At 36.7% G+C, this 27,544-nt stretch overlaps 2 protein-coding genes across 4 annotated transcripts in view; one reads left to right on the top strand and one right to left on the bottom strand.

The window, feature by feature from the left end:
* Positions 1-1,069: 1,069 nt before the first annotated feature.
* LOC121239776 (urea-proton symporter DUR3) lies at positions 1,070-6,837 on the top strand. The gene is given in 10 exon segments (XM_041137099.1): positions 1,070-1,407; positions 3,228-3,335; positions 3,425-3,520; positions 3,638-3,720; positions 3,866-4,086; positions 4,193-4,249; positions 4,252-4,454; positions 4,560-4,798; positions 5,280-5,929; positions 6,274-6,837. Coding segments are annotated over 10 exon segments (2,112 nt in total). The 5' UTR covers positions 1,070-1,224; the 3' UTR covers positions 6,546-6,837.
* Positions 6,838-16,726: 9,889 nt separating this feature from the next.
* Positions 16,727-27,544, bottom strand: part of LOC121239243 (probable peptide/nitrate transporter At3g43790) — a 31,192-nt gene continuing 20,374 nt past the window's right edge. For all 3 annotated transcript variants that reach the window (XM_041136439.1, XM_041136440.1, XM_041136442.1), the window contains 10 exons: positions 27,045-27,094; positions 26,855-26,930; positions 25,262-25,477; positions 24,155-24,242; positions 23,508-23,593; positions 23,302-23,409; positions 22,248-22,292; positions 22,025-22,113; positions 19,222-19,265; positions 16,727-17,044 (listed from right to left, as the gene is read on the bottom strand). In XM_041136439.1, coding sequence (XP_040992373.1) covers positions 16,923-17,044; positions 19,222-19,265; positions 22,025-22,113; positions 22,248-22,292; positions 23,302-23,409; positions 23,508-23,593; positions 24,155-24,242; positions 25,262-25,477; positions 26,855-26,930; positions 27,045-27,094 — 924 coding nt within the window. In that variant the 3' untranslated portion in view covers positions 16,727-16,922. The remainder of the gene's footprint in view (positions 17,045-19,221; positions 19,266-22,024; positions 22,114-22,247; positions 22,293-23,301; positions 23,410-23,507; positions 23,594-24,154; positions 24,243-25,261; positions 25,478-26,854; positions 26,931-27,044; positions 27,095-27,544) is intronic.

Below are 27,544 nucleotides of genomic sequence, written 5' to 3'. Positions count from 1 at the left end.
CTGAGGGCTTCGGTGGACTGAGGGCGACTTCGCGTCAATGGACTAAAGGTAGCTCGCGTCAATGGACTGAGGGCTTCGTTGGTGGACTGAGATGGGACTGAGGGCTTTGTTGGTGGACTGAGGGACCGAGGGCTTGGGAACTAATCTCCTCGGGAGGGTTGAGGTCGTGGTGGGGAGGGCTAAGGTCGTGCTTGGCTAAGGTCAGTGGTTGTGCTTGGCTTCGATGGCTGAGGTTTGGGAGGGCTTTGAGGGCTTAGACTGGGATGGGACTGAGGCTTCATTGGTGGATTGAGGGAACGAGGGCTTGGAGACTAATCTCCTTAGGAGGACTGAGGTCGTGGTGGGGAAGGTGAGGTCGTGGTGGCTGTGCTTGGCTTCAATGGCTAAGGTTCGGGAGGGCTTGAGAGGGGGGGGGGGGGGGGGGGGGCTTTGAGTTGAGCTCTTGGAAATGGTTGAATGAGGGGAATGAGGGCTGAGAGACGGAACAGAGCAAACCGATTCAATGGTGTTAGTGAACTCGGTCTACACGTCATGTGTGCAATGAATGCAGTCAAATAATAGCTGCTGTGAAGATTATTTGTTTCTGAAAAGGTTGGACTAGGACTCTGAAAAGTATAAGCAACGTGGCCATCACTTTGTCCTTATTTGAAAATAGATTAAACATAAGTTTGTTTTCACTCACAGGCTGTTTGGATACAAACCCAACTCTTCGTACAAATAGAGTTGAGATGAAACAATCTCAACTCTATATCTAAACTCAGCCTAAATATATTTGCAAATAAGTTACGCTATATAAGTCTAGGAAAGATTTTTCTTATCAGCTACTATTCACTACTTCACATCTTATGAAAAACATCTACATATCCTCTGAAAAGTACACACACATCCTATAAAAAAGTTATATATATGGAATGTGAAAACGAATGAGAATTGATGCATAAAAAGTACTCACACATCCTATTCACACTGGCAAGTGTCTGCATCCTCTGCACTGTTTGTATTTTAGGCTTACAAATAGCTTTTTATTTTTAAAGGAAGAAAAAAGTTTTATAGTTGGAATAACGGGATCCAATAATATATCATTTAGGAGATACTTCTTCTTAGTTTGACTTTTGGGCGCTCCAATCCAAGAAGATTCGAACATATACAGAAGAAAAACATGGAGGGGAGACAGATATAGGAGGCAACGCCGCCACCACCACCAGCAATAACTCGCCTTGCCTCATGGATACGACTCAATCACAGTGCCCGCCCTTGGGATTCTCGGGCGACTACTACCATGTCTCTGACGTTGGCTGTGTGAGACAAAGCAGTTTCTTTCAAGGGAAACCAGTGCTTAGCCAGGGTGTCGGATACTCAGTTATTCTTGGTTTTGGTGCCTTCTTCGCTGTTTTCACATCCTTCCTGGTGGGCATGCCATTAAATGGACTCCTTTCTCTACTCTTTTATTGGGATCTTAATTATTATCTTCTTATCTTGCTTAAATATACTGTGAGCATGCGATGGGAGTTAAATTTTAATCGATTATTAATTTCTTACACTAGTTTATGTATTGGCCTGATCACCAGTACTCTTTGGGAGTTCAAAAAGAACCGCATTCAAGACCGTGACACAATGATGCTGAATATAGATAAATAGTTTTAGATCATTGATATTTTTTAGAGTAATTTTCAAAAATAGAGTCAAGTTCGGATTTGTTTTCAGTTGTGACTGAATTTCGTAGTGTTTAGTTTGTTAGTCGAATTTAAATCCTAGCTTAGAGTAAGTCTTAATTTTTTTTTTGAAGCGTATACTTCCCATAGAGGCAATTTACATATTATGGTGGAATAGAAATCTGAGAAAATGATTTTCTTTTCTTCTCCCTCTCCTGTGCTTTTACTGCTTCTTGTACTCCTCTCTTCTCCAACCTCCTCGTCTTCTTCTCTTCTTCTACTGCTCTCAAGACTTTGTGGTCCTACATCACACAAACTTTTAATTCATTAGAATTAATTATTGTGAAGGCAATCTTTGCTTCTTCGTCCTGGATATTTACGCGTTAGTTTATTTGTCAACTAGAAATGAATACAGTTTACATTATCCAACATTCCAATTTTCCTTCCCGTACAATAACTTGAAAAAAAAAAAGAGGTCCCAAATTCTACCCTTTTCTCACTATTACAAATTTACACCTTCTTACTTTGAGGATACTTACTATGTTAGTTTCTTATGGATTTATATGTTTAATAATCAATTATAATTTTGTTCAAGAATAGCTCATTTAATAACCAAGTCGAGTTGAACTCAAGTTTGATTAAGCCGATCTCGAACGGATTGTCCAGTTGCCTTGTCCATTTCCGGCCTACCTGTATTGTTGATAACAAACTGGTAGTCTTAGTTGTGATCTGTACTTTCCATTTCCAGTGATACTTTAATTCAAACAATCATCTTCCTTTCTAAGTTTATTCTACCGGTTGCCTTCCTACCTCTTTTCTTGGGGGTGAGGTGTGTCTGGATGATAATTATGAAATGAAGCTGTTTTCTAGTTTGGGTTAGGTTGGTAAATTATATATGTTAGTATGCAAATATTAACCAATAGTATTTCAAAAGATTGAGTATGTTTTCCTCTCTTCCTGATTATAACCCATATAGCACCTACATCTTTTTATAAGCAGTACAATGAATTCTTGTGTTTTCATTGTAAGACATGCCTGGTACGAGTCTCTACTTCTGAAGACTTTTTCTCCAAAATCCACCAGTTCCCTTTTTCTTCTCCCTCTCCAGTTAAACTTCAGAACTTGGTTTTCAAATCAGTCCCTAAATCCTATTTTGTACTCCTAATGATACTTTTGTTTAAAATCTAAGGTTACTAAAGGGTTTTCCCTTCAGAATTCCAAGGATAATCAATCCTAATAAAACATGGTTTCAAAACTCATTTTTCCTCGTGTCTCTAATGAAACTATCCAAGGAACTAGGTGGTGGTGCTTTTTTTTTTCATTATAGAAGACCCAAGTTGTTTCAATTAGTTAGGTATTGAAGCTCTGCCCTCAATTGGTACATGTGTGCCAGTGTGTGGGGAACATAGTCTTTGCATTTTCTGTTTCATTCTGTCAATGATATAGAAGCCCCTATTATTTTTCCCTGCCATCTTTTGAAAAGTTCATTATTTATTCTTGAAACCTACAGCCATTATTATCACTCCCCCTTTATATTAGTCTGTTGCTTGACTATAAACTTACTTGTGGGGACAGGTATGGCTGGAAAAGCGTTATGTTGGGTCCCGCCATACGTCTGAATGGTTCAACACTGCAGGGAGAAACATTAAAACGGGACTTATTGCTAGTGTGGTTGTATCTCAGGTAATTCCCGTATTGCTGCTTATTCCATATTTAGATGGACCTCTCACCTCATATTCTGCTTATAAAATTTTAATGGAGACTTTATGAAGTGGACTTGGGCTGCTACGATTTTGCAAAGTTCCAATGTCGCTTGGGAGTATGGTGTTAGCGGACCTTTCTGGTATGCAAGTGGAGCTACCATCCAGGCATGTTCATCGAAATTTCTGTCTCGTAAACTGTTGAAAATATTTCTTAACTTTTGTTGTAAGTAGACAGTAATTGGCTTACTTTCCTCAATATATCTTGATATTTTTTGTGTGCAGGTACTCCTTTTTGGTGTAATGGCTATAGAGATAAAAAGAAAGGCTCCTCATGCTCATACTGTTTGTGAAATTGTTAAAGCTCGGTACGTTGTATACTTGTGGCAAACCTATCTATATGGTGTACTATTAATTTCTTTATATTTTGGTTAATTAATTCATGCTTTGCTAAATAATTTTCTACTAGCTTGTTTTACACTTAACGTAATCATAATCTTCATCTAATGCCAGTTGGGGGACTGCCGCGCACATTGTCTTCCTTGCCTTCTGCTTTTTGACTAATATCATTGTAACAGCAATGTTGCTCCTTGGTGGATCTGCGGTTGTAAATGCACTCACTGGAGTGAACATTTATGCTGCTAGTTTTCTCATACCACTTGGGGTTATTTTGTACACATTAGCTGGAGGACTAAAAGCAACCTTCTTGGCAAGCTATATACATTCTGTTATAGGTACTTTACATGAATATTCGTAACTTTTTCTGCATTAAGTTTGATTGATGTTTATTTATATGTTTCTTTAGCCTTATTTTTATTTTGTTTATTTATTTGGCTTCAGTTCATATTGTTTTAGTCATCTTTGTCTACTTGGTTTACACGGCAAGCAGTGAGCTTGGTAGCCCAGTGTAATATACAACCGTCTAGTTGAGGTAGCAAGCAAATCAAGAACATGTGAGGAGCCAGTTTCCCATGATGGGCAATCTTGTGGCCCTGTTAGTGGGAATTACAAAGGGTCTTACTTGACAATGTTGAGTTCAGGTGGCCTCATTTTTGGGATTATCAATATTGTTGGCAACTTTGGCACTGTGTTTGTTGACAATGTAAGCTTTACTACTAATTGGATGAGAATCCATTTTCTTTATGTTTCCATATTCGCATTTAGCTATTATTCCTTTGTTCTAATACTTCAAAAGAGAGAATCCTAGGGATATTGGGTGAGTGCCATTGCTGCAAGACCTTCATCAACTCATAAGGGCTACTTGTTGGGTGGGCTGGTCTGGTTTGCGGTGCCGTTCTCTTTGGCGACATCACTGGGTTTGGGAGCACTGGCCCTTGATCTACCAATTACAGAAAGTGAGGCAAGCCATGGACTTGTTCCTCCTGCTACTGCTATAGCTTTAATGGGAAAAGGAGGATCTGTTCTTCTTCTTACTATGCTTTTCATGTAAGTAGCAATCTGCACTAACTTGATCTTTTGATTCAAAATTACATTGGAAAACCTGGAAGGCCAGCTCTTCGATCTGTCAATGGTGATTGCATGTTTTCAATCAGAACTTAACATTTTGAATGAATTCGTTTCAAAATTTTATACTTTCTACAGATTTTTCTTTTATTTATTTGTTAACTGTTCTTTGAGCCCGGTTCTCGGATGGTCTATATTCTGATTTTTCAAAGTTATACAAGTCTAGTGTTTGTGTAACATGCAACGTATTTAATGCCTTATATTTCCTACTAGATCTCCCAACATCCTTTAATACAGAAGCACCAAAGTCTATATTTTTGTTTCAATGTAACAATAGGAATACTGGAGTGTCTGCATTTTCTTTTAATCTTAATAGTTCCTTTCTATATTTATATCTGTATTCACAAATCAAAGCATGTTTCAACATCCTATCTAACCTTTGCTTACTTCTATAATTGACCAGGGCAGTGACATCTGCTGGTTCATCTGAGCTAATAGCAGTTTCCTCATTATGCACATATGATATCTACCGCACTTACATAAATCCAGAGGCAAGTGGAAAGGAAATCCTTAGAGTGTCAAGGGGTGTTGTCCTCGCCTTTGGCTGCTTTATGGGAATGTTAGCGGTAATACTGAACAGAGCTGGAGTTTCTTTGGGTTGGATGTATCTTGCCATGGGAGTGCTTATTGGTTCAGCAGTTCTTCCCATTGCTTTTATGCTTCTATGGAAGAAAGCCAATGCATGTGGTGCCATCCTCGGTGCTACTAGTGGTTGTGTTCTTGGAGTAATCACTTGGCTCTCAGTTGCAAGAATAGAGTATGGCCGTGTGAATCTTGACACAACTGGTCGAAATGCACCAATGCTGGCTGGAAATCTTGTCTCTATACTTACTGGAGGAGCTGTTCACGCTATTTGTAGCATTTTGTGGCCTCAAAACTATGATTGGCATACCACTAAGCAGATCACACTGGTTGAGAAGGAAAAGAGTGAGCAGCCAGAAGAAGAGTTCAATGAGGAAAAGCTGATGGTGGCTAAAGCATGGATAATAAAATGGGGCGTTGGTTTTACTGTCTTGATTGTTATATTGTGGCCTCTTCTCTCCCTTCCAGCAGGTAAATTCCATTAGTAGGCAGTTGAATGCCATATTACGTATACTACGTGAAAGCGAAGGCTAGTTCTTTAAAAACTTTGATAATGAAACTACTTTGAGAAAACAACATTTTCAAAATCTATGCCATCGCATTCAAAATGATTTTGTTGTCATTTTATGACCAAAAAATGTTGTTGCCTTCCAAACTGAATAATCATTTCAATAAATGAGTTCAATAACCTTACTGGTTCAAGAAAAGAACAACATAGTTAGTAAGAGAACCATTGTCCTAACTGCTCAAAGAAAAAGAAATCAACTGTTCCAACTATATGTGATTAATATTTGTCTCAATTTTTTATAATGCAGGAGTATTCAGTAAGGGGTACTTTACATTCTGGGCAGTGATTGCTATAGCATGGGGTACTATTGGTTCTGCTGTAATTATTGGTTTACCACTGGTAGAAAGCTGGGAAACCATCCGAAGCATCTTTCTAGCCATGTTTACAAATGACAAGCTCATGGAAAAGGTTGAGGAGATGAATTTGAAGCTGCAGACAATCATGTTGGCTATACCTGAAGCAGAGAAAATTTACTTGCATGAGAAAGAGAAGGCTAAGAAAACCAAAGCATCAGAGTAACAAGTTGGCTTCACATCTATATGCCAGCTTAAGCAGCTTCTTTTTTTTTCTTTTTTTTTTTTAATTTATTTATTTTAAATTTCAAATGAATCTTCAATACTGCAATTGGTACTTGCTATTTGATCATGATTTCGAGATAACTAAGGTCTGTCTTATGAATATATTTAGAACTGAAGTGGCAACTAGAAGACTTGGAAGGATTTTTGTTTTTTGTATTTTGTTTTTCTGATTTTCCAGAATGGTGCTAATTGAATTGCTTGAATTCATAGAAGAAAGAAAATAATATCTACTAGAGTAGCCGATTTTAGATACTTTTACCTTTACACTACTGGATCGCTTCGGAGACGAAAGAAATTGATAAATCGTAACACCCCCATTCCGAGAGGTTAAGAATGCTACATTAACATGGCACCAAGTAATAACATATCCATCAGTTGTAAGAAACTCAAACCCTCAGACCATACTTCATTTCTTTACATCATTATAACTTAAAAGCTAAAACGATGTGATCAGCACTTACTAGGACTATATTAAGGCATGCTCTGGTTCTAACCTGTTTACCAATACTCATCTTCCTTGGGATATTTATAACATACAAAAACAATTGAGTCTCAATACTCAATAAAAAGTACATAATATATTAAAAGGTTTTAACTTATTTTGGAAAACATCCATAAACACATTATGTGACGCCTGCAGGCTCCGCTTGGGATTTGACAGAGGTTGAAGTGTCTAGACATGCAATACAAGATCACATACCCCTGTTCAAGACAGTTAAAGATACAGTGCACCTAGCATGCATCAAACAGTATGCAATATTTGCAATAGATAATTTTTTTTTCTTTGAGCAATACACAATATACCAGAAGTACTATATCCCAAAAATATAAACATGATTCATATATTCATAATAAACAAATACGCAAAATGTTACTACACTTGTCCAACATGTATGTAACAAAATAAGTATTGGAGACAATGCTCTATAAATACAGACAAGCTAAAACTAATGAATTAAACCACTGAACTGCTCGTGCAGCTCAACTATAGTATCTACAATCACATCCAGGAAATGAAGCATCGATGCAATTAGCTATTTGTCATCTCTTTGTTGCCTATTCAAATTCATCCAATTGATTGGGTATGGATTCTCCGAGCCCTGACACATCATCTACCATTCCAGTATTGAGATGGACTATCGCACCATTGTGAATGTAACTGCATAGGTTATATGGCTTCAAGCTCTACTGCGAGACTCAATATAGTCACTCAACATAAACGGTTTTGTGGTGTGATAATATAGGTGCAACCTATCTAACAACCAATCCCGTGTTTCATACAAGGACAAAACATGTGGAACTTGACTACCATCTCGTCTGTGAGCAAGTCTCCCGCAACAATATGGAGGTTCGGTTCCTTTTAAGCAAAGATCAAATTTTTTATCTTTTGACTAAACCATCAGTTTCAGTTCACTTTGAGCATATACGGTCCAAGCTCAACATGGTTTCAGCACCGCTGCACTAGCAGGGGCGTAATAAGGATAAACCCAATCACTATGGTGATCGAGATAAAGTTGAATTCTCAAGTGTTCAAGCTAAAGTTAGGAAGCTCTCCAATATTACGTAATCAATTATAATCATGACTCCAATATCAATTATTATAAGTCAACAATTATTGTACTACTAAAATAGTTTGCTTATAAATATAATACTACAACTCGCAAAGTGTTTATGGGAGAATTTCATAGTTCATAACGTGTTGCCTACTGTTTTTAGCTCGTATGCTCGGCACACGGGTTTATAAAAATTTCATAGCGGAAAAGATATAGGGTATGCCATAAACTACAAATAAGAGCACCAGAGAAATATTAAAAATATCGAACTCAATATCATAAATATCCATAAGTCACTGTATCTCAAAACTCAGAAGTAACTAAAGTACTTATTACAATCCATTCCTCTATTCATCAAAATCACTCAAATGGATACAACTAGATATTAACAGAATAATAGCCCACATGGGGACAGGCCCCATCTCACTCCTCAAGCTGAGTTGGGTCTCCCTGCTCATACTCGCCCTTATCGTCTACATCTACAACAAAGTCTACGGTTCCAATGAGTGAAATTGTAATGGGACTACCGTGGTGAGATATCAATAAATATCAACAAGTAAGAACCATGACAAGGCTTATAATGTATGAAATGGTAGTGAAAATGCGAAGGAGAAAACTCAAGAACTACGACAATGATACATGCTTACTGAGGCGGGGGAGAACGAGCAAACAATATTCCACCCTAGGCAACAAGAATAAATAACCACATGCATGGATTTAATTCAAGAATAGCAAGGAGGGCAAGCAAATACATTCCATAATTTTAAAATCTTTTATGAGTCAAAATCGAGTAATCATAAGTATCACGATAGAAGTTTCCAGGCATCCAATGCTCAAATATTAAAATACAAGGCTCAAAACTTGAGAATCCCGGATTCTCCAATTATCACAAGTTCATTAATTAATCAAAGTCTATTGAGGGCCCTAAGCCCTTTCATTAATCATCTTAAAACAATCTTTTTTAGTTTATGTATGATCCACGACCTCCCCTAAACTGACCGTGCATACACCCCGGTTCTCGTCGCCACACTGCGCATATGACTTCGTAACAAGTGATACTTGGCTTCACTTACTCGTCCTTCACCACATAATCCTCTAACCTCCACTAGTAGAGAGTCAATGACTTCGATCAAGGAGCGTTATGGTCCCGTTCAAGTCCGTTGATTGCTCAGCGTCGACCCATGGGATGTCACTCTATGATTACGCACTCCTAAGTTACCAGGAAAGCTCCACTGAGATAATACTTCATCTCGGCTTGGGATCCTAAGACACACACACTCACCTACCATTAAAATGATCAACATTCTGTTTAAAAACTTCGCTTCAAAATCAAAGTACTACACTTTGCACATGCAATATACGAGAAAACATATCGAAACATGATGTAGGGTAAAACCATGAAATTGCTTAAGTAACCTTGTATGAATGGTGTAAACGTACAAGCAACATTTAGAGCATAATAACTATATAACAAGGTGTGAAATAAAGAGACCCTTCTTCTGGTAAAATAAGTACATGAGCTAAACATGCATACTTTACGACCATCAGTACGGATTGTAAGCATCGTCAAAGCATACATTTACCTACTTAAACCGTGAAGGCTTTCCCAATTGATTCGAGGGTGACCTCAGGTGTCCATGTGTGTGGGAACTTAAGCTCCAGAGAAGTATGGTCCTCTTTCTGAAATGATGCTAGGATGAACAAGATATAAGAGATGATCCCACAAATCATGCACCAAATCAAATCACACAAGAATAGCCAAGAATCAAGGAGCTGACTGTCGGACTAATCACAAGAATCAAGCTTCACTACAGTTACATCTTTACAGCCACGATTTTAGTTAGCTTTCCTAGAATAGACTTTCTGTTCTTTGTATAAATTTAGCACTCATTTCATTTGTACATGTATCGAATATTGTAATCAATTCTATCAATATACAGTCAATATTCAAATTCCATCATGGTATCAGGAGAGCTACCCTCTACTGAGAACTCGATCCCCAACACCCATACCCCAATCTCCACTCCACCATCCCCAATTGAAACTCCATTGATTGCCTTCAATATCTCTGCCCAAATAAACGGAAGGCTCACTCCTTCCACCTTTCCTCAATGGCGTGCGCAGTTTGAGGCTTTACTAATTGGCTATAATCTTCTAGATTATGTCACTGGTGACCATCCCTATCCCCAAACCGATGATACCCCTGCATCCACCCTTAGAAACAATCACTGGGTCAGGCAAGATAAATTAATCCTCAGTGCCATTTTAGCTTCCACCACCACAACCATCACTCCTTTCATTTTGACCTCCAAAACTTCCAAGGAAGCATGGCAAAAATTGAACACGATGTATGCTAGCAAGTCTCGCACGAGAGCTATGCAGCTCAAAGAAGAGCTTACTTTACTCAAAAGGAAAAATAAAACCATTCAAGAGTACCTCCATACAGCCAAATCCCTTGTCGACGAGATTGCTCTAATTGATCATCCTATCTCTGATGATGATCTCACTCTCTATATCCTCAACGGGTGGCACAAGCGGCTTGGATATCCATCTCAAAAAATCGTAACTTATCTTGTTAATGCTTTTTCTCTTCCAATAAAAAAAGAACATCAAGTGTCAAATCTTTGTACTTCTTATTCTATCAATAAAGCACATTAACAACCTTTTCATTCCAATAGTCTCCAAAGTCATGCACCTCTTGATCTTATTTACACCGATGTTTGGGGTCCTTCACATATTGATGGTCTTGATGGCTCCTGCTACTACTTAATTTTGGTTGATCATTTTACTAAATACATGTGGTTCTATCCTATGGCAACCAAGTCAAGCGTAAGTAGCATATTTCCTCAGTTTAAACATCTTGTTGAAACAAGGTTTCAAGCCAAAATAAAAAGTGTTTATTCTGACAACAGTAGTGAGTTTGTGGCTCTCAAAAATTATTTTTCAATACATGGAATTAACTACTACACCATTGCTCCTCATACTCCCCAACAAAATGGCGTTGCTGAACGACGTCATCGTCATCTTGTTGAGACGGGACTAACTCTTTTAAAAGATGTCGATCTACCACTCTCATATTGGCCTCACACCTTTCAAACAGTTGTTTACCTCATAAATCGTCAACCAACACCTCTTTTGCAAAACAAATCTCCAGTTTGTTCCAACAATCACCAAATTCTCTAAAATTAAGAAAATTTGGTTGTTTGTGTTTTTCCTTAACCAGGCCTTACAACACTCATAAACTCCAACCCAAAGCTAGCCCATACGTGTTTTTGGGCTATTCTCAAACCCAAAGTGCGTATCGGTGCATGGACGCAAAAAGCAAAAACTTTACCTTTCACGGCATATCATTTTTCACGAAAACAAAGCTCCCTTTTCTTCTTCTTCTTCCGAAAATCCTCCTGGAACCCTTGCTCCTGCGTTCCCATCGCCAAAGCCCATCTCGCCGCCTCAAGTGCTGCAACCGCCACCAGTGTGAATGGATCGTGCGCCTGCTTCCGCATCACCTTCAGGTAATTTCCCTACTTTTTCATCCAGTCCTTTATCTAATTTTCCAGATTTCACACCAAGCACAACCCCAAACCCACGGCACTCTCACTCTGTGCAAGATTCTCCAAATTTCCTGCAACAACTGCAACCAATTCCACCAGATTCTTTAAATCAACCCGTAGGCAGTCCACAAGCCGATGACCCACCTCGCACCCACTCCATGACAACCCGTTCAATGAACAACATCTATAAGCCAAAGCAAATCCACTCGGTCACCAAACACCCCATCCCCCCAACCATTGAACCAAGTTGTGTGAGTCACGCCCTTCATGACCTGAAATGGAGAAGTGCCATGTCTGATGAGCTCACAGCTCTAATGAGACATAACACGTGGGAATTAGTTCCCCCACCTCTTCATTGTAAGCCAGTGGGTTGCAAATGGGTATTTAGAGTCAAAAGAAAATCCGACGGGTCTGTAAAGCAAGGCTTATTGCCCAAGGTTTTAATCAACGAACTGGGTTGGATTACAAAGAGACATTTAGTCTGGTTGTAAAACCAGCAACAATCAGGACTGTTCTGGCAATTTCTGTGATGCAAGGGTGGTCCTTGAGACAACTTGACATAAATAACGCTTTTTTGCATGGAAAATTGCATGAAACAATGTATATGACTCACCTCCGGACTTCAAAGATTTGTCAAAACCCAATCATGTTTGCAGGTTACAAAAGACCATTTATGGTCTTAAACAAGTTCCAAGGGAATGGTACTCTGCATTGAAAAACAAAATTTTGGAACTTGGTTTTTCAAATTCATAAGCTGATAGTTCCTTATTCATCTATAAATCTGCCTCTGTTTTATGCTTCTTGCTGGTCTATGTAGATGATTTAGTCATAACAGGTAGCGACACTAATTTCGTCAGCTCTATCATTCATAAACTTGGTGCCTCTTTTTCTCTAAAAGATATGGGACAACTTCATTTTTTCCTCGGAATGGAAGTCATTCCCACTACAACTGGCCTATTTTTATCTCAACACAAATATATTCATGATATCCTCTCCAAAACAAACATGCTTGGTGCAAAAGAGGTGTTCACTCCCTTGTCTATAACAACGGCTCTAACACTTGTTGATGGCACTTCATCTGTAGACAATACAGAATTTCGGCGTGTCATAGGTGGACTTCAGTACCTCTCTCTTACCCGTCCAGACATTTCATTTGCTGTAAACAAACTCTCTCAATTTATGCACAAGCCCACTGTTACGCACTGGACAGCAGCAAAAAGACTCCTGCGCTACTTGAAGCAGACAATTTATCATGGCATTCTCCTTTGCAAAAGCTCAAGCTCAACCATCACCACCTACACCGATGCTGATTGGGCTGGAAATTATGATGATAGGAGCTCAACATCTGCCTATATCTGCTTTCTTGGTTCAAATCCCATTTCTTGGAGTTCCAAAAAACAAAGGGCAATTGCAAGATCATCCACCGAAGTAGAGTATAGAGCCCTTGCAAATGCAGCATCTGAAACCATTTGCTTATTAACACTATTTTAGGAACTTGGCTTCCCTATTTCTTCACCACCAAAATTACTGTGTGACAACTTAGGAGCTATCCAGCTCAGTTTTAATCTCGTTCAACACTCTCGGATGAAGCACATTCAGATCGACCTGCATTTTGTTCATGATATGGTTCAAAAAGGAATGCTGAAAGTTCATCATGTAAACACACAAGATCAGCTTGCTGACCTTCTTACAAAGCCATTGTCAAAGCAACGTACGGAACAACTAAGGACCAAGATTGGCCTTGCTAACGGCAGCCCTATCTTGCGGGGGCGTATAAGAGATGATCGCACAAATCATGCACCAAATCAAATCACACAAGAATAGCCAAGAATCAAGGAGGTGACTGTCGGACTAATCACAAGAATCAAGCTTCACTACAACTACATCTTTACAACCACGATTTTAGTTAGCTTTCCTAGAATAGACTTTCTGTTCTTTGTATAAATTTAGCACTCATTTCATTTGTACATGTATCGAATATTGTAATCAATTCTGTTAATATACAGTCAATATTCAAATTCCATCACAAGAAAGAGTAGAGAGAGAAGAGTGCTCTAAGATTTCTAAAAAAAGGTGAGTGAAAGAGATGGTCGGCGTGGAGAATAAAAAGGGAAAAGAAAACGTCACAAGTCCTCTGTTACAAGTCGTAGGATTGGTTCATTGCTAGGTGAGTTCCTAGTTGTCCAGGTGCAGGAGGTGATAGCGATTGAAATGATGAGTTCTACGGTGCTCAAGAAGCTCGGCCAAGGGTGTGACTCCCCTAGATTCTGCTTGTGATCAAACAGACTGTAAAGCGTTGGGACATGCAACACAAGGTTACCTACTCTCTCATTCATGATAGTTAAAGATGCAATACGCCTAGCATACATATAAAAGTATGCAATATACGTAGTGTATAATTTTTTTCTTCAATAAATAACACTATACCAGAAACTATATTCCAAAATATAACATGCTTCATAACTTCATAATAGACTAATAATTGTAATGTTACAAAACTTGTATGTCATGAATATAACATAAATAAGGACTAGAGGCGACACTCCATAAGTACAGTACTGAATAATATAACTACTACACTAACTCACTGAACTGCTCGCACAACTCGACTAAGATAGCCAAAATCCTATCGATAAATTGGAGAACAGAGGCAATAATCTCCTCATCGTCTCGTTCGGGCCTAATCAACCTCGTCCAATCTGGCCTTAGCTGGCTCTCCAGATCCTGACACATAGTCTACCATTCGAGAGAGAATAGTAGTTGGGATTATCAAGTGAGATTTGATTATAAATTTAGCAAGTCAACTACCAACTTATTAGCAATATACAAATGCATGCATGACAATAAAATGGCATAAATGCATCGTAACGTGAACATGAGTATGCATGATATGATTTGGCAAATAACATGACATGAACTGAAAACTTATATGAACTGAACTTGACAAGAATTGAACATGAACTTGGAATTGTTCAACATATACGTGGTTAATTTAACATGAACATGTGGATGCTACACAGGTCCCCTTGAGCCATGTGCTACTACCGGTACCGTATCACATCACAGGCATATGGGCCAATTGTGAGTACGTCATGGTAACTGAATTAAAATTGATAAACATGTTGGCACCACCGATGTTAGGTGCCTGACTTTGCTCCAGCAACTAGTTACTTAACTCTCATTCGAAGCCTGTTGACAGTACTTTGTCAACTCAGAGATTTTCACACCAATTTAAGCACTCCAACGTGGACAATGGAGTTCCACTAGGATAATACCTTATCCTAGAACTTTGGGTCATGATAAAAATAAAAGATTCCACTAACTTGAAATATTTTTTCGTGACATACTCTATGCATGGGACATGATGTGACATGTAGTAATAATGAACGTGTAACAGATGGTATGGCATAACATGGCATGTGATGTATAAGCATGAACTTGAAACAATTAACATGACATGACATAATAGAACATTTACAATAATCATAAGTGATAAGAATATGACATTTATGGCTTACCACCATATATATAAAAATACACTGGAAAGTAAGTTAAAGGCTTACTTACTAATAATTATATGCTTCATGAAATAATGATCATGACATGTGATAGATATTCATACTTAATATACATAACAATATGGCATGGCATAGCATAATTCAATTTAATAAACTTAAAGGAAACATGAACATAACTTATATGAATCTTACCACCATACATACATAAATATCCCAAGAGTAAGTTAGAGACTAATTTATAGTGATTATAGTATAATGTATGTAAAAAGGCATGAACTGAAATGAGATATTTTTCTAAAGTTAGAAAATCTCACTAAGACTCATACATTCATATAGACTCACTAACTAAGGCTAAATTGTAAAGTTACCCCTATACATTCAATTTTGCCCTTGAAAATCTCATTTGAATTTGCTTTTTTTTTTTTTTTTTTCAATGAAGTTACCCCTCTACATGTGAGAAATTACAATCTTGCCCTTGAAATCTCATTTGAATTTGCTTTTTGTTTTTTGTTTTTTCAATTTATCTTGCATTTGATTAAAGAAACTATAGGATTAGCTGGTTCTTTATGTCAGTCATTGCAATAATAAACTCGACATTTCAGATTTTTCGTTGCAAGAAAAGATATATTTTAATACTAAGGCCTCGTTTCTTTTCACAGATGAGATGAAATGAGATAAAAGTTAAAAGTTGAATAAAATATTATTATAAAATATTTTTTTAATATTATTTTTGTTTTGTGATTTGAAAAAGTTGAACTATTTATTTTATTGTGTAAGAATTTGAAAAAGTTGTGATGATTAGATGAGATAAAATGAAAAGTTTTGTGAAAGAAAATGAGGCCTAAGTGCGACACTTAGAGCTTCATGTGCCTCACCATCTTTATTTTTTATTTTTTAATTTGTCTACGACTTCCATAGCTATGATTTCTTTGCTGATTTTGGTGGCATTCAAGAAGTCGTGAATCGCTTTATGCAGAAGTCACAACTATGTCTTTTTTTAACTGCTTGTTTGTTAGTAAGGACAGACCGCCGATGATGCTCTTGGAAGGAATGTCAATCCAAATTTTGAAACAACAATTTGTTTTGAACGGGAGAGGATCCTAGAGATGAGTTGAAAGAGGATTTTAGAGATGTATTTATTTATTTATTATTATTATTATGTTTTTAAAGACGTGATGAGCTATCTTTTAGTTGTTGGAACGCGTAGGAGCGAGGAACTGATGTGTTAATTCTCACGTGTATATTATGGACAAGTTAGTTGGGATATTTGTTACAAGCCAGCGAATATCAACAATCCTTGAATACAAGGAAAAAAATAATAGGAATCTCTCTCTTCTAAGGCCTAGCTAATCCTTGCCGAAGGCATATGGTTTGATGGCATAACACCAAAACCTTCAAAATTGAGATCTTGGGTTCGACCCCCTCCCCGACTAAAAAAAAAAAAAAAGGCCTAGCTAATCCTTGAATTTTGCCACTGAGCTAATTTTGTACTCGAAATCAGAAGTAAACTGTAATCACAAATTTGAATCTGTAGTAATACAGCACAGCCACAATACCTCTAATGAGAGAAACGACAGTACAAGTTGAAATTTGTTAAATACAATGCTTAATGTAGTGACAGAATTATTGGGACAGGAAGTTCAGGAAGTATTTAGTCGCCACATAACGGATCAGAAAGTCTTCCACTTACAAATAACTATGTTTTTCTCGCAACATTTTCCTCGCTTCTGTGTGGAGAGAGTGCAAGAAATGGCTTGAAAGTAAGTAGCAAGCCGATAAACTGGACCACGTTCAAAATGAAGAAAACCATCTGATTACCTGTGATTCAATAAGTCAAGCACAGTCAGAGTGTCAAATAAACCAAAACTTTTAGAGCTCTATCCTCTAGCATATTCCAGTAAATTGCTCAAGGATCGTTCTAGTACATTAAAGGTGAACTACTTCATAAAGCTCTTGAGACAGATACAGAAAGCTCTGTCTCTGCTATTAAATAATCGTTCCGAAATGAAGCTTTTGTGTATCCCCCAGCTTGTGAAACTTCTCTATAAAATCTGTTAGCTGTCCATGTCAAACTACTCAGCTTTAAAGCACTAATTGATGGAAATAATGAAAAAAATGCAATTTTTGGAATCAAAACTAACAGCTCCTTTGCCTTTTTGTCACATTTTGGGGATGGGTAAGATGAGAAATTAGTTCGAGTCCTCTGTATATGAGAGTGTATGGTGCTAAATATCAATATAAGAAAGTATGGATTTGTACTCTGGTTTGACTGAGAGCATACCAAACTGCTGCATGCAGTTTAACTTACTCTGGATCAGCCTCCAGCAACGACTTAACAGATGATAAAGAATAGAAAAGAGAAAGGAAGTTCTCAATACGCTCGGTGGAAACATGAAAATCAAACAGTTGTGGCAATTAGTTCCCAATACTGTATTTTGAAAAAACCTTGCAAGCCAAAATAAAGAATGCAAGAAGGAAATTTGAAAGATGCTAATCCCCTTATCATAGAGATGAACCCCACTTCCTAATATGAGAGAAGGAAACAACGTGCTTTTGGCAATTGAAGTCACACAGCTGCTACAGTCCCCCAATTTCTAGAGTTGCATTTCTAGTAAAGGTTTTGAAATCTCTAAATAACTTGATTTAAGGAAAAGGAAAATTGCTGTTGATAAAGAAGGAAACAGAATTGAGAGAAAAGCTGCAAAGCGTGTGATTACATAGGGCAAAAACATAGTCTACAAAATAGTCTACAAGATACAATGAAGCCTAGAAACCTTTTCGGTTGTTTTGACTGTGTTATGCACCAAACGAAATCAAACCATAATACTTAAAGATTAACAATTTTGGCAAAAACATTAGAATTGTTTTGTTATTGCAATAGCTATATAACCTTAATAACAACTGATCAAACAAAAAGCTTTGAAAGAAGGCAAAATTTAGAAGGAAATAAGATAATACAATTGAGCTAAAATTTAGAAGGAAATGAGATATATAATTGCACTTAATTCTATTTCATATATGGCCAATTAGTTGCTTTTTCAGTCAAATTATATGAGAAGTGTTAGGTTCATAAAGAGATCTCTCAAAAGTAAAGTTCACATACTAACGTCACTACATACGATATGTTAGATCAACTTTACAATAAAAGAGCTTTACAATGTGACTCCTTGAACAGTCACTTTGCCAGTTTCTTTAAAGAATAATTCTATTTAAAGGTCTTTACACCACACACCATCCACATGGCACAATTTAATTAGAATGATAAATTTTAAAATTTGAATCTTACATACCAAATTATGCCATATGGATGGTGTGTGGTGTAATTAATCTCGATCATTAGATTGCACTTACAAATAATGGTCATTTAATCTTACCATTGTATCAAATTTCTTGGTAGCAATTATTTAATTTGACTATTTAATAGTATAATTAATTAATTCATAAATTCATATTATCAATGGCCAACTGAATCTAACCATTGGATTGGGTTTATAATCATCCAAATGTCCAACTCTAGTCACTAGAGATTGGATGTCAGTCTTCCTAAATTAACAGTCAAGATCACTTCGAGCTCTGATACTTCGTGCTAAGTGCCAAGTGTGCCATCAAGGCGTCACTAGAGCCCTACACCCCATAGCATGCACCTGCACCTGCGTGCTCGTTTGTGTGTGTACAATGTGAAGCATCTTAAACTTGTCCACACCCAATCACACACCTAAGCACATGCTTTAAAGTAATAGCACAAGCATTGATAAATGCACACTCTTCCTTCTCTCTTTCCCATGTGAGTCGTATTTCAAAGTTCATTTAAAACTTAAATAAAAGACCCATCTACCCAACCCAGAGCACACGTGCACATGAGCACATACACATAAAATTTTGAAAGAACTCTATCAACGGCACTTCAGAAGCACAGGGGAAAAGCTTTTTTTTTTTTTTTTTTTTTATTTTATCTTTTTATGAACTAGTAGGACATTGTGATCAAGTGAATATACCTGGGAGGAAGGCAGCTACTTGCCGCTTTTGGGCCCAAGAAAAGCTGCAGGTGAAGATAAATACGATCAAGTAATGACACGAAAAGTTGCACTCCTACATACCACATTCATCCACAACCCACAAACAAACACATTGAAAAGCATTTTTACGCCGAGTTATTCTATTCTCAAGCCAGTATGTAGAACACACCATCATATTACTTAAATGGTAAGATTTGACTTGTAAGATTCAAATTTTAAAATTTATCTTCCAAATCAAATTATGTCACGTAAGCAGTGTGTGGTGCAAAAGCCTTAGAATAATAGTACTCTTTCTAGCCCCCTTAGTTGCTGCATATATCGTCCCATTACCTATATGACTAATATATGGATTATAAAGATATACATTTGATGCATTAACGTCCAAAAATTGGTTGCACTCATCAGTTCTTAAAGATTACATTATGTGCCTGACTACTCGGCCACTCATGAAACAAGTATAAACACTGCTTTGGTGCTTCAAGTAATGTAATCATCGCCAGTAGTATCAACCAAGACCATGTATTTTAAGAGCCAATTCAGTTTCTATTATTTCCTCTATAAGCCACTCTCACTGCATGAAACCAACCAATCTGTACCCAACAATTTATCACAGGACACAGATTGGAAATTGAAGCATCAAGGAGTCTGCATATACTGCATATTCTATTTAAGTAACCCTAGAAATAAGAATTTTCCAGCTAGAGAGCATTCAAAAACTTAAGATTAGAAATCAAACTCTTAAAAGATAAGAAATGTATTAATCGAATGATCGCTTCTAGAAACTTATATTCCAATGATGCAGTGTGCATGTAGGAAATATATAGGGCAAGAAGGAAAACAAAGCATGTGTAACTTCAAGATGATAGAGATCAGCCAAGAAAGCCCCAAACCTTCAGCTGAAAGGGTAGAACTCCAATCAAGTTCTCACTCCTTCAGCTTGCCGGGACCATTACCAAGAAACTCCATATCCGTGATAAAATCATGCAAGAAGCAGATCTCCTTGGCATAATAAATGCCTAAAATAAATCAACAAACAGTTTTTTTCAAGAATAAACCAAGGAGATTCCATTTGATCATGCTGAAGGGGTTCTCAGAATGAAGTTTTATTAACACATAATGTTCATTATCATCCAGAGTGAAATAAAAAAAAAAAAAAAAATTGAGGAAACAGCTAGTTTTGTAAAGAGACTATAAATAATGTAAACATCTGTTATTAGACTTCTTAAGTATAATTGAGTTGATGAAAATATATGAGGAAAATACACAAACCTCCCTCAAACTACCACCCAATTTGTAATCAACTCCCCAAACTATCAATTTGGCCGTTCACACCCTCAAAGTACCAAAAATTGTAATCTAACCCCTCCATAAAAAAATTGACGTAAACATCCTTGATGAAAAATAGAAAACATGAAAATATAATAATTTTAACCAAAAAGAAATACCAAAAGATTAGAAAACGTAAAATTTAAAGTTACTACTTAACTCGGCCCAAACAATGGCTAAAGACTCCCATGCCTTTCTTGGTTGGACCAACCTAACCGGTGTTTTCCGTCTTTCTGAATTAGGAGGAGAGCAAGAACAAGTCTCTCCGTTTGGGGTGGGGGGCCGGGGGTGGGGTGGGGAAGCAGAGCAGTCAAGGAATGAAGCAAACCAAATGATTGTTCTTAGCAGCCGCTTTTTTTGGAAGGCGAGGTACTCGTGTGATCGTGGATTCCACGGTAGAAGTAGTTCTAGCTCTACATTAGGAGCACAGGGCGCTCTATCTAGCTAAAATTAAAAAAGAAAAAAGAAAAACATTAATAATTTTTTCGAACAAAAAATAAAAAATACAATCATGAAAAATAAAAATAAAATACATTTTTTTTTTAAAAAAAATTATAATTTAGAAAAGTAAAGTTTTTTGGAATTTGATAGCATACTTTGTCGTTTTCGAGAAATTGAAGCGATAATTTCATCTTTTTAAGGGAAAAGGGTAAATTACAATTTCTTGGTAATTGGAGGGTTGATTTCAAATTGAACGACAGTTTGAGGGAGGCTGGTGCATTTTCCTTGGAATACATTAGTATCAACGAAAAGACCCTTGAATAAATGCTAGGTCAATTGTATTGGCGATTCTCACGTTACATGATAAACTGTTGAGAGCAAGGAAAAATAGATATTTTTAACCCCTACTTTTCTGCAAGCCCAATTTTTATCCTAAGACAATGATGCACGCGCCATTTTATGTGATCTGGAAGATGCTCAAGTCATGCCTTTCATGGTAACTAGTCTTGAGCCCAATGCCTGCTCTATGTTACTCAATCTTTAGACTACCAAGACCATGTGGGAACATCCACAGCATATGAAATCTGGTTTGAGGGATATCACTTGGATCTATGGTGAATAAGCAGTATTTTGGTTTTGAGTAGAGTTCCAGAGGAATAATGTTTGCAAGTTAGTATGTGTGAAGAACAAAACATGTATCAGCCACTATCCTCTGATGTTTCATGCATGGAAAAATAACATCAAGATATTGATATTGTTCACTTTCTCATTGGCTTAAAACAAGAATATGACCCATATGCATAAGGGTTTCGAGTCTCTCAGCTCCCATCACTTCCTGATGTCTTTTCTAGACTTGAACAGGAGATAATTCTCAATTACATAAAAAACTAATCAGTCATCTCATTTTTGTTAATATATTTTTTTAACAATTATGTATAAATCATGTACAATAATGCCCAAATGCAATGAATGAGATGAAAGCTAGCGTAACTAAAATGATGAAAACTCCACTTACAGAGCACCTCCTCCTGCAGGGCCAAATGCTTTGAAAACCGACATTGCAGTCATGGAAATGCCATTAGCAGCTCCTCTTTGGTTTTGAGGCTATAACAGCAGCATTGGGTTGAAGAATTATCATTTATACCAGAAATTATGCAGAAGATAACTAACTTTGAGAATTTTACTCATAACCATGAAAAGAAAATGAAAAGAAACATTCTGCCACCAAGTAAACTAACCACGGCATTATTTTGCAATATGAATAATCCAGTGACAAGGGAAACCTAGAAAAAAAACGACCCTGTTAGATCAAATTATTGCAACAAACAAGGTTAACAATGCAGTTCAAAATGTAGATGCCTCATTCATTTCATAACAGCCTCGTTCGTACCAGCAGTGTCACTTTTATTTTGTTTTCAGAAGAAATCCTTCTTTTTGTAGGTAGCTTGCAGAAGAATTCCTAAAATTGTGTCAAAATGGTATGTCTATCTAGTAATGGGCCAAGGGCCTCTACTATTACCAAGTTAGGCCCAAAGGCTTAATGGCTTCTACATGTTTGGGCTTAATCTCTAAGGCTTTTCAAGAGGAGCCTATAGATCCAAATAGGTTTAGGCTTATTGCCTTATTCCTAGCCCACCACATCCTTAGTGATTGAGGACCCAAGATAAAAACACTATTGGGCTTAACTCTAAATCCATCCATACTTAGCCTTTTGCTTAGCCCACTAAGGATGCCAAGTGTCAATCTCCTCTTGGTTCTTGGCAATTATTCTAAAAATAACATACTAAAATTCTCCCACTACTTCTAACTAAACCCAAAGTGTGATTCTCAAGCAATAAAAAAAAAAATGCAATCTTATGCTAATTGGGATTAAGGGAGTTAATGGCTAAGTCTTAACGGGCTTTTTAGGCGGAGAAAGAGGTAAAACTATCATGATCAAAAATTTTGAGGAAGGGCAGGAGAAAGAGTTTTAAAATTGTAGATGGAGCATTGACTGTCAATAAGATTCTCAACCATCACACTGTTAATATTAAAGCATCGAATCTATCTATAAATCTTTCGTGTACTGTATTGGTCATTTTAATGGATGGCTTCTCTGCTTGATTCTTTAAACCATTAAAGGGTGAACAATGTTTTGTACAAAAACATCAATATCTGGTAAGTGAATGCTATTAGTTCAAGGATAAAATATGAAAGATAAGATACTTATACTGCTATTATTACTTTCTAATCTTAACTACGTAGAAGGAAATGTGGCAATCCAATTGAAAATTTCAAGTCCAATGTACTTACAGATAGAGCATTCCTCAACATTGACGCACAGTTTATTACCAAATGAAGGGCTAAGCCCGAGAGGATAGCTATATAAGGGTAAATTGACAGCAATGGTATTGATATCACCTGCACAACAGAAGTATTACATAGAGAATATTAACAGTGTTACCTAAGATAAGAAGCAAAATAAGAAATAAATAAGATAGGAAAGTGCTCAAATTTACCGCTGAGAGGCGCGTAACCATAACTGGCCCAAGGACTCTTTCCATTGGTGGATACAACAAAAGTTGAAACAGTAAAAGCCCCAACCCTAATAACACAAACAAGTCACTAACTTCTGAAGTAGGTGAATGAATATAAGCCTATTCAAAAAGATTACAGCAGCTATTGTTTAATGATCCCACATTGTATGACCTCTCTTTCACTATTTTGCTTAATCATCGATATTTTACAGTGACACCGAACTTAACAATGCATAATAACACATTGCTATTAACCTCTGCAAAGGGCAGCAATACCAAATCCAATTTATGACAGTACCCCAATACGTGCAGCACCATGAACAGAACCCCATTTTACAGCCCAGTTCCTATCTAAAGGTAGATGACTTGGGTCATTTTATTAGCAGTGACTTTCAGGGTTTGGGGCATGAAATCAAGGTCCGGTCGTAGGGTTTGAAGCCTGCATGAGTTTTTGGAAATTAAACAGAAAAAATGAATAAAAAGATAAATCTAGTTTTTATAAGCATCACAACCGGGTTTCCTCACTATTACACTTTAGAGAAGGATTGCTTGAAAAAAATCTCGACATCTTGGTTAGACAATATTACACTTTAGACAATATTTTGGTAGTGCAATCTGTGTGAGACTACCTGAGATTGCTAGAACTATGCCAACATCTTGAGATGAAAAGCCTAACCCTCCATACTTTTTGTTACTAACTGCCCATAAAGAGAATATCTGCACAATAATTTCATATGTCCCTGGTTATACCAGTATTCATGAGCACAAAAAACTAGAGTTTCCAGCAAGACAGATAAATTACAATTTTAAATGAGGTTGCATATATTAGAACAGATTGCAAGTAAGAAGGAAAAACAAGGACAGGGATTTCAACTTGTGTTGTCCAACACACTAAATTAGGAAAACATATCAGTAGTCTAGCATCACCTAATTTCTACAGATGAGTGAACTTTTGGTAATAATATTGAAGGCTTACGTATCTGATAGACAGAAATATCTTGAACTTGCTGACGGCAAGTACGAAATGTCAACATTGGTTCATAGTCGAGTAACTGACATTATGATGTAATTTGTACATAATCTCCTTAGTTCTTTAGAATACCGAATGATATATAGGTGCATAATCATATAAACACATTCAGAAAATGTGAAAGAAACAAAGTAGACATGGCATGAAGCCACAGGGTTCCCTTGTTCCCCCTGTTTCATATGAGTTGTTACGCCTGAAAACCGTAGAGGTGCCCCAACCTCCCTGATACTATGTAATATCACTTTGGGCCCCAATTTTCTAAACATCTTCAGTCCCACTTTTCTCTGCTGCTAATAAGTGTATGATAAATTATTTTCTTAACATTGCTTGAATATTGGTAGTAATTATTACTTATCCACGAGGGTTAGAGTAATATCGTTTTCACTAATTTATGAATTGAATATTTTTTACATAACCATCTGCTCCCCCAAAAAAATTTTCTGGCTTTGGCACTGCCATGGTGCACCTGAAGTAAACCTTGCCTCATCAAAGAACAAAACAATTTTCCTACTTCAAAACTCTGGGTTACAACAAGGAAAAATGGACTTCCAATCCATCTCAAACACAATGCAAGTCCCAAAACCTAAAGACACAGGTGGAACGTAAGAAAATAGGTGTAGTTACTATAATAGGACTTACATCCTATGCAGTATAAAAAAATCAATAATATCAGGTCAAGATAATCACAAGTAAGAAAAATACTTACTTCAGTGTAAGCCATCTCTTGAAGTGAGAAAACACAATATACAATGATAGTAGACATTAAAGGCCAGTTCTTTAGGAGATTGGCTTTAGAAGGTGCTGCTCTCCTGTCAACGTCTGTGATGTTTTCCACCTCACTAATTTCATTTGATGAAGCTTCCAGAACATCACATGGATCGAATCTTTCACTTACCCTCTCATTATGCATGTGCAACGTTTCCTGCATTAATGTAAACAAACTGTAAAATGCCACATAAAAGATAAATGTCACAAATGATCTCAGCAGTAATATAAAATTGTGTAATAGAATATCAACAAACCTATAGAAATCATAAAAAACATGCCAAAAAAAAACTCAAATTTTAGTATTACTTCGTATACTTGCCACATGATGGCTCACCAGTATGTCAGCTAATAAAAAATAACATGTCCAAAATCCAACAAAAAGCAGTAGTTCAAACTTCCAGTAGAGAACAGAGGTTTTAGTGAGCATGATAATTATGAGGATATCTTTCTATGATTGCCAAGATCTTTTGCACTTTTAAACTTTCAAGTTCTCAATACATTGTTCTATACTTTATATGGATGTTACTGTAAGGGAGAATGAATCTGGAGGTATTGCAAAGTTAAAACAATTTCAACAGCACCAATTCCGTACTAAAGGCTTAGACAAATTATAAATCTTTCTTTGAATTGAAGTTGCTAGGCTTCTTAAGAGCATTACAACGTCTCACAATGAGTATGCCCTTTGATTTGCAAGAGAAAACAGGCCGGTCATGTGCTTGACCCATTGACATTCTATGGATCAGCATCACAAAATCTCAAAGGAGGAGAAAGAATTATTTGAATAACCCAACAGATATCATCGACTATTTGCGATGCTTAATTACCTTACTATTAGTAGACTAGTTATCTTGTGCATGCAGTCAATACAATGAACCAGTTTTTGGCAGTTCCTAGAATCTCATGTTGGGATAGCGGACTCCTGATCTCGGATTATTGTGTAGCCTAAATGGCACCTTAAATTAGAATGATAAAGCATTGTTAATTGAGCAGGCGCTTTTACAAACCAATAAAAAAATAAAAAGAAAGACAGACTACGGGATACTAGACTTTTCTATAATGAAAATTTGGCTGCCTTGAAGCTGAATAGAGGTAAATAACTTATCCTTTTGGTGAGGTTAGATGATTACAACATTTCTTCAAGAGATTGTTTCACTTCTTCCACTCCAAGTCCACTATACCGTTATAATCAAGCCACTTTACATATTGCCTCTAGTCTTTTGTTTAATGAAAGAACCAATCATATTAAGTTTAGTGTAATTTTGTTCGAGATAAGATCTTTATTAGAGATATGTCTACAACATTTGTGAATTTTGAAGATCAACTTGCAAGATATGTTTACAAAGTCTTTGGATTGTAACTAGTTGTTATTATTCCAACTTGGATTTATTTGATATATATGCTATAGCTGGAGTGGGAATGTTACAGAAAGAATATAATTTTAATGGTTAAGAAAAGTATATTAATGTAGTATATGCAAAAAGTCAACTCTACTCTCCAGTTAGCATTGAGATAGAAGGGTCTTTAAACATACTGGAAGCCACCAACAAGAAACGAATACTCCTGCTGCATAAATCGAAATTAACAGGCAGGGTAGCAAGAAAGGGAACCTGCAATATGAAAATAAAAAAATCTAACCCCATCAGATTACATATTTAAAAAATAATCAATATAGAAGAAATAATGGAAACAAAAAATTGATAGAACCATAGCAGTAAAACTACCTCCCAAAGATGGAGCTTTTAGCAAATATTTCTGGATACTTTTCAGCAGGCTACCAATCCCAGATGCATGAAAAAGTTAGTAATCTTCATAAATTCAAAACCTTTAGTGGAGATAAAATGTTGAATAAAAAACTATTGATATCAACTAACAGTACTTGCATTCAAAACCTTGGAAAGGATACAGAGAATTCTTTCAAGTCCTTAACTAAAAATAGTAGTTGCAAAACTAATAATACACCAGTTGTAGACTTATGCAATGTACATGAATAGTTGAGTACGAGTAGTTTTATATATATACATATATATATATATATATATATCGGAAAGGATGGAAAGGGATGTTATCCCGTTACACAGGAAGTATACATGAATTCACTCAACAAACAAGGGGAAAAGTGCTCTAAAGCCCTGAAAATAAATAACTGAAAAGGAGCACCATAATGGGCCTTTGTCCAATGATACAAGGTGTTCAGAACAAAAAACTCACTCTGACATTGATC

The sequence above is a fragment of the Juglans microcarpa x Juglans regia genome, chromosome 7D (assembly GCF_004785595.1).
Source record: "Juglans microcarpa x Juglans regia isolate MS1-56 chromosome 7D, Jm3101_v1.0, whole genome shotgun sequence".
Taxonomy (NCBI): Eukaryota; Viridiplantae; Streptophyta; class Magnoliopsida; order Fagales; family Juglandaceae; genus Juglans; species Juglans microcarpa x Juglans regia.
The sequence above is the reverse complement of the archived record's forward strand: the minus strand, read 5'-3'. Positions and strand labels throughout refer to the sequence as shown.